The 7,504-nt window shown below is 34.6% G+C and overlaps 1 protein-coding gene across 1 annotated transcript in view; it reads right to left on the bottom strand.

Annotated features, from left to right (window-relative positions):
• Positions 1 to 7,009: 7,009 nt before the first annotated feature.
• Positions 7,010 to 7,504, bottom strand: part of LOC119837001 (40S ribosomal protein S20) — a 3,441-nt gene continuing 2,946 nt past the window's right edge. Inside the window, exon 3 of the mRNA XM_038362479.1 lies at positions 7,010 to 7,245. Within this exon, the coding sequence (XP_038218407.1) occupies positions 7,039 to 7,245 (207 nt within the window). The 3' untranslated portion in view covers positions 7,010 to 7,038. The remainder of the gene's footprint in view (positions 7,246 to 7,504) is intronic.

A 7,504-nucleotide genomic window follows, 5' to 3' on the forward strand; every position in this document is an offset into this window, starting at 1 on the left:
TAATGAAAAACCGCAACTGTTGCCTTAATAATGTTTCATTCAACTAATATTTAATGTAAAGATTATAACCTCCGAAGCCTCTGTTTTTTATTAATCTACACGCACGTGCGTAGGCGAAAGCAGTTCCTAGTACACAACCAACTTCTTTTTGCAGTTATAAAGCCCAAAATAGGCTCTATGTCTATACAAAATGTATATGGCCTTCCTGAAATAACTGTAAAACTAGAAACAGATTATAAAAGTCATTGTCTATGACCATTTGTCTTACTTTACGTAGCTCGAACCTAAAGGTAGTCATTTATTTAGATCTTTGATAAACTTGTGAACTTTGATAATACTCATTGTTTAATTTGTTTTGTAGCGGACTGCTAGATACATGCGCCAGTTTCTCATCTTATAGTCAATCGAATCTTAAATGTCTTTTATATAATAAATATTAAATGTCTTTTCTGCTTTGCTGTTACCTAAATTACATACGCCTAAAACAATTAAATAATTAATTTTGTAAAATACTTATATAATGTTGAAAATATTTTGTACTTGCTTTCCGCCCGCGGCTTTTCTTGCGTAGTCGCAGGAAAGATAGACCCGGGGTTCTCCTCGCATGCTCCCGTTCCCGTGGGATTTCCGGGATTAAAAATTTCTTATGTCCATCTCCTGGTTCTAAGCTACCTCTGCACAAATTTCCAGCCAAATCGGTTAATCCGTTCTTGAGTTATAACTTATAAGTAGTGTGAATAACACCACTTTCTTTTATATACATAGATTTGTTGATTTGAGACTTCAATTTTATTTCTTTGTTCGACGCTGCCAACATTTTGAGGATTTTCTTAATCCTATCCTGCTAATATTATAAATGCGAAAGTTTGTAAGGATATGTGTGTGTTTGTTGCTCTTTCACGCAAAAACTGCTGAACCGATTGCATTGAAATTTGGTACGTAGACAGCTGGACAACTGGAATATCATACAGGCAACTTTTTATCCCGATATTCGTGACTTACTTAGACTTATGCGGGTGAAACCGCGGGGCGCAGCTAGTTTGAAATAATTGCGACTGCCTTAATACGTTGAAATCATTTTTTAACTGAAATCTATACCGATTTAACAGTTCAAAAATTTGGACGACTTTGTTGGTTTAAATATGACTCATGTAGAAAATATGGAATTGCATTTATTTAATAAGTTATATGAATCCTGAGTTTTTAATAATTTGAATACGTAGGTGTTTTATATAATCATTCAATACATTCCTAAAATCTAGCCCACTTCCCGTTGCCATGGAAACGGGTTCCCAATTCAATCCTGTGCGAGCGAGAGGGCGCTATGCGGTAACCACCCGGCGTCTCTGTCTGGCACGTAGAAGCGTCCAGAAAGGACAGAAGTCTGCATGGAGCCTAGGCATTGCGGAGGCTGAGCGCTACGATACTTGATGTAAACCCTGATTAAGTTAACGCACGATTATCATTAACACGATTTATCGATTAAGTCTAGATTCTAGGTGTATTAGCTTACAGAGAAATAGTAATGACCTGTTTTAAATTTTCATTATCTAAATAATGGTAATAGGAAACAAAAAGAAAATTATTCATTAGTCTAGTTGTCTAGTACTCGCATTACAATCTATAGGTCCTCTGATTATTGAGACGTATGGTATAGTTGTAAACAAAGTGCGTTTTTGAAAATGGCTTAAAATTATAAGTACTTAGGTATATCACGTTTTCTTGTGAATAATTTCTCGATTGAATCGCTCTGAATAAAAGATTTGAAGCAATTTTCAATAATAAAATCTGTATACATGTTGTTTAGTAAAAGACCTCAAAAATAATATAACTAAGGTTGTTTAAAAATATTTTTTTAATGTACCTGATTCTTTGATGAAGCTTTTATTAAGTTAGTGAGGTTAATAATATCTTAAATATTATGTTAATGAGAAAGTACGAGAATGTTTTATTCCACGGTTCACACGGTACAACAGGGAATACATTCAGTATAATACAGAGGCGAAATAGACGTTAAGCTAGTCAAGTATCTATAGCATTATACAATCTGTGGCTAGTAATATAAAAGTTTTTTTTTAATTGTATTAATTGTCTATAACATAGTGTTTTCTTGTGTTTGATTTTACGCAAGTATTATACATTTAGAGTGGTGACGGGGTCACGGAGTCTCCCCGTAACCACGCTCGGTGTAAAGTGTTCGAAACGTCGGGTTAATAATATAATGAATAAATCGCGTTTAAAATCCGTTGAAAAGTTTTTAATTTCTCAATGTCTATAACATGTAAAGACATAATCATTTAACAAGTAAGCTACAACAAAAAATGTTCTTGTGTTGACTTTTAACATATTTTTTATTACGTCATTGTATTCGGGACACGCCCATAACCCTGTGTTAACCAGAGACTAAACTTAGGTTTCCTACACCGTGCTATCTAGCCTCGATCCAGGCAGTATTGATCCGCGCCAGTACGTCGACCTAGGGCTTATGTAATGTCTAGATTTAACTTATATACCTCGAAATGGGATTTTAAATTGCTGACTGAGAGCTCTCGTTAGTGAAAACTTTTCTGAGTGGGCAAATATATAAAGCTGATTATGTTTTGATGCAAGTCTGGAGTTTTTTAGTTCGTTGTATTATATTGATTACTAGCTGTTACCCGCAGCTTCGCCCGCGCGATCCTAATAAATTTTAATGGGACAAACTTTCGTCCCCTATTTTACACCCAAACAAACATACAAATATACAAAAGTATCCTCCTTATAAAGTGTAGATAACGAATTAGCTGACAACGAAAAAGTCTTCAAAATCCATCCAGCCGCTGCATAAATTAGATGATACAGTAAGATACAGTAAGATCTTTTTCTTTATAATAAGTAAACAGAAATAATTCAAGCGAGTGTTTTTTAATTATATTTGTTACTTTATATTAGCATTGAATCACACATATTTTGGTTAATATTAAAGTGTATAGCTATCTTAGTATTTTCTTGTGTTTGATTTTACGCGAGTATTATACATTTAAAAATAAAAAACTTTTTAACGGATTTTAAACGCGATTTATTCATTATATTATTAACCCGACGTTTCGAACACTGTACAGCGAGCGTGGTCACGGGGAGACAATATAATGAATAAATCGCGTTTAAAATCCGTTAAAAAGTTTTTAATTTTTAAAGTGTATAGCTATCTTTTGAATTGAATTCAAAATAGGAGGATTATTAGTTTAGTTTGATTCGAAAGCAAATTATTTTTTACTTACATACTAAATAATAACTAATAATACATGCAATTAAATGTTTATTGCAGTAGTCGATAGTCGATAAGTATGCTAATAAGGGACAGCTTCGTCTCAGCTATAGGACATCCGCTGCTGTATATTATTCTGAAATATATTTTTTTTAATTAAAACCTACAATACGTAGCTATATGATTTTTGTCAAATTATAATACAAAAGATGCTGGTACAAAATGTATATGTGTATTTCAATTAGCAGAAACATTTTTATACACGTTTATTATAATAAAGAATAAATTATTATACATGCACAACTGGCTTTATACTGGCATGCCTTAATAGGCGGGTACGGTAATAAAATAAAACGATTTCGGCATTGCGGCATTACACGGAAATGCGAGGAATGACATAACATACTTTTTTTAAATTTCTACAGATTATACGCGGGACATGTACTACGGACCTCTTTCGTATTGAGAGCCAAAGTTGGTATTTAAAAAAATCCCTTTACTAAGGGAGATTGCTTATCCTTTTTATTTAGCGGTATTTTAGGCTGAAAAACTTTAAATAAATTGTGATTAATTATTAAATATGGTATCTACTATCTACATCGAATTTATCGTTCATTATTTAAACACACATTTTTTCTAAGTAACCTACTTATAATAGGTATATATAATACAAGTAAATAAGTATGAAAATATTAATTTTTGGTCCAAAACGACATCGATAGAAGATTGTGGTGAAAAGTTCAACTTTCAGCACCAATCTCTCACAATCACCCACCTCAGTAAGGTAGGTACATGTCGATAGAATATAATAAACGAAGAAACAATAAAGCATTTTCATTGTGGGAGTCGGGCATGCTTCGGCACGAATTGGGCCAGCTCGCACCGGGGAAGTGCCACACCCCCACAAAAAACCGGCGTGAAATAATAGCTTGCTATTGTGTTTCGTACGGTGAGTGGGGGAGCCGGAGGCCTATTTCCTCCTCCTAGCCCTTCCCAGTCCAGTCTTTTTTTCCATTCGTCAATCCTTCCCTTATCCCTTAAAAGCGGGTAGCGCATTCTCAGAGGTCTGAGCTTCTGCGAATGTTCATGGGCGGTGGTGATCGTTTACCATCAGGCGAACCACCAGCTCAGTCTCCGCTATGACATAAATAAAACAAAGCTACAATTACCTAACTACAATAGAGATTATAATACTTTTAATCTTTCTGACCATATTAGGTATTATTTTAATAATCATGGCAGGAACATGCATTTTTTTATTAACTCATTTTAATATCTTCCTTTCGGGCTCATTCTATAATATATAAATCAATAATCATATCCGTTTGTCTATGTGTAATCTGGCGTATCGCCGGCCTGTAACAATGTTGTTTTTATTTTAAAACAATTACCGATTGATTAGTCATTTATGATTATATTGACTACATGCTCGTGCCCGCGACTTCGTTAGCGTCGTAACTTTAAACCTGAACAACTGGAACATTTCAATAAGTTAGGTTTAAGATATAGATATAATACTTTTCTTCCCGAAAAAACACAACTGTACTGAATTAACAATTATATTGATAAAACTGTAAAAAAAACTCTTAATACGCTATATATGGGGTTTTTCCTTTGAGACTCTCAAAATGTATATAGATCGAAAGGTTTGTTGACTCCCGTAGAAGAGACATTAAGTTAACTATGCCAAAAACAGCCCGTTGTCGAATCAACACCAGCCTTGTTTATTGTCATGGCGAAGCATACAGTCACAGAGAACTATATGTGGAGATGGGAAATTGTTGGGGATGAGTAGAATGTGCGATATCACAGTCTCACCGGACCACCCAGTGAGTATTACAGCTACATATTTGAGAAATTTTGAAGGAATAGAAAAAATTTTATCACGAGCAACGATTTCTGTGTCGTGTAAAAAATGGTATTGCATTATCTTAGAGCACTAAAAGCCAATAAAGAATAAAAATTTGATAACAGAGCCGAGCCGCCTACTTGCGTTTATCAGAAAAAGGCAACAACGATAAATCAAAAAAGTTTCCCGCCAAAAATATACCCACAGATAAAACATCGCCCTAGGTATGAGATTAATGATATTTAACCTACATTGTACGGAAATATATTCTTTCGTGTACAATTTGTGAATTGCGTGATCGACTTTCGCCGCACGAATAAACATTTAGGGTCAATTTAAGATTACAATTCTGCTGTATATAATTTTTATTTAGGTAAATAGGTAACTTATATCAGATTTGCCTGACACGATATGGGTTGCAATCTACCTACTCCATAAGTTTCAATTACTAAGCATGTTAATCCTATCCTACTAATTTTATAAATACGAAAGTTTGTAAGGATGTGTGTGTGTGTGTGTTTGTTTCTCTTTCAGACAAAAACTACTGAATCGATTGCAATGAAATGTGGTACGTAGACAGCTGGACAACTGGAATAATACAGGCAACTTTTTATCCCCATATTCCTACGGGATACGGACTTACGCAGGTGAAACCACGGGGCGCAGTAGTAAGTTTATAAATCTCATTTTGTCGCTTTTAGCTTTATATCAAAACTGAGGCGTTTCACTTGTATCATAATATATGCCTTTTCTTTTTTCTTGTATCATTCCAACTTTTCAACCGACTTGAAAAAAAGGAGATTGTCAATTCGACTGCTTTGTTGGGTGAACCGTGCCAGTATAGCGATTGTGGTATCTGAGCTTAACATTAATGTCAGTCCTGCCAGATTGCCTAGAACTTGTAATAATATGCCATCCCACACAAAATTCCACAAGTCATTTAGGCCTCTCGCCTTACGAAAGAATATAATAGTTTCTGGCAATAACAAGGCTATTGATAATTTCTCAAATACGGTACACAAGTTTAAGAAGGTGATAATGATAATACGTATTATTTAATTTTTTGCTGTGTAAAATATAAATTAACAAATTATTTTGTTCATATTTAAATAAATGTTAGCTGCAGGCTGTGTAACGCACCACACAGTGCAACCCGTGGCTTCGCATGCGTTAAATTCCGAGTAGTTAATAGATGTTACTATACTTATAACCTTCCACTTGAATTACTATCTATTAATAAAAAACTCCATCAAAATCCGTTGAGCAGTTTTGAAGATGTAAGCATACATACATACACAGGGAGACGCTTCTCGAATCTTAGCTTTCTACTATGTAGTGATATATGGTTTTGATAAAGTAAATACGGTACGGTATGTTACAAAACCAGCAAATCTACTCTAGGTACATAGCATAAATCACCAGTTTAATGAGATGAACTGAAGGATTAATGGTTTTTCCTACCATATTAATGCTGGTGACATGATGAGAAATTTTGAAATAGAAAAAATTTGATCACGAGGCAGGATTCGAACCTGCGTTTCTTGCCTAACCGTAGTAACGCCTAGCCTCTCGGCCACCCGTGATCCTGCCACAGTAATCAAATTTCTTCTATTCTTTCGGTTTCATGTGCCTAAGGGGCACCCCACGCCATCTATTGAGATGATTAAGAACCATCACAACCAATACGAAACATTATTTCAATGATTACAATATTGTATCGATGGAACGCGGCCTTTGTTAAATTTAATTTTTAGTTTTATAGCATTGAAATGCTTTATAAATGAGAAATTTTGAAAGAATAGATTCTTTCAAAATTTTAAAACTAAAAATTAAACTGGTGACATGAGTATTCATTTCCACCTACACCTTTCTCGCGCCTTCTATTTCCACAAAAAATAAATAAAACTCAAAACTATGTGTAAATATTTATTGGCAGTTGTGCCTACGCGTCGGCGATGGTCACTTCAACCTCTACACCAGGCTCGATGTTAATAGAAGTAATCTGTTTAACAATCTCTGATGGAGAGTGCAGGTCGATCACTCTCTTGTGGATTCTCATTTGGAACCTGTCCCATGTTTTGGAACCTTCACCGCAGGGCGTTTTGCGCGTTGTGATGCGAAGCACTTTGGTTGGCATGCGCACTGGGCCCTGGAAATTTAATGAGAATAATTAGAAATAGGATTTTAGCACATTTTTATTCAGTATTTTTGACTGCCACCTTGAAAGAAGTGATTAACACATAATGTAGAATGGAGTGGGTTCTGGGTTCATTTTTTATGTTTCTGTCAGGTTACAGAATCACCTACTTGTCTATAAAGTTAATCAGTGAAACAGATATACTTAGTCTGGCCATAAATACTGTTACACTTAATTATAAAAAAATATTACATTTGAATTTCGAATCTGT

Source organism: Zerene cesonia, chromosome 26 (assembly GCF_012273895.1).
Source record: "Zerene cesonia ecotype Mississippi chromosome 26, Zerene_cesonia_1.1, whole genome shotgun sequence".
NCBI lineage: Eukaryota > Metazoa > Arthropoda > Insecta > Lepidoptera > Pieridae > Zerene > Zerene cesonia.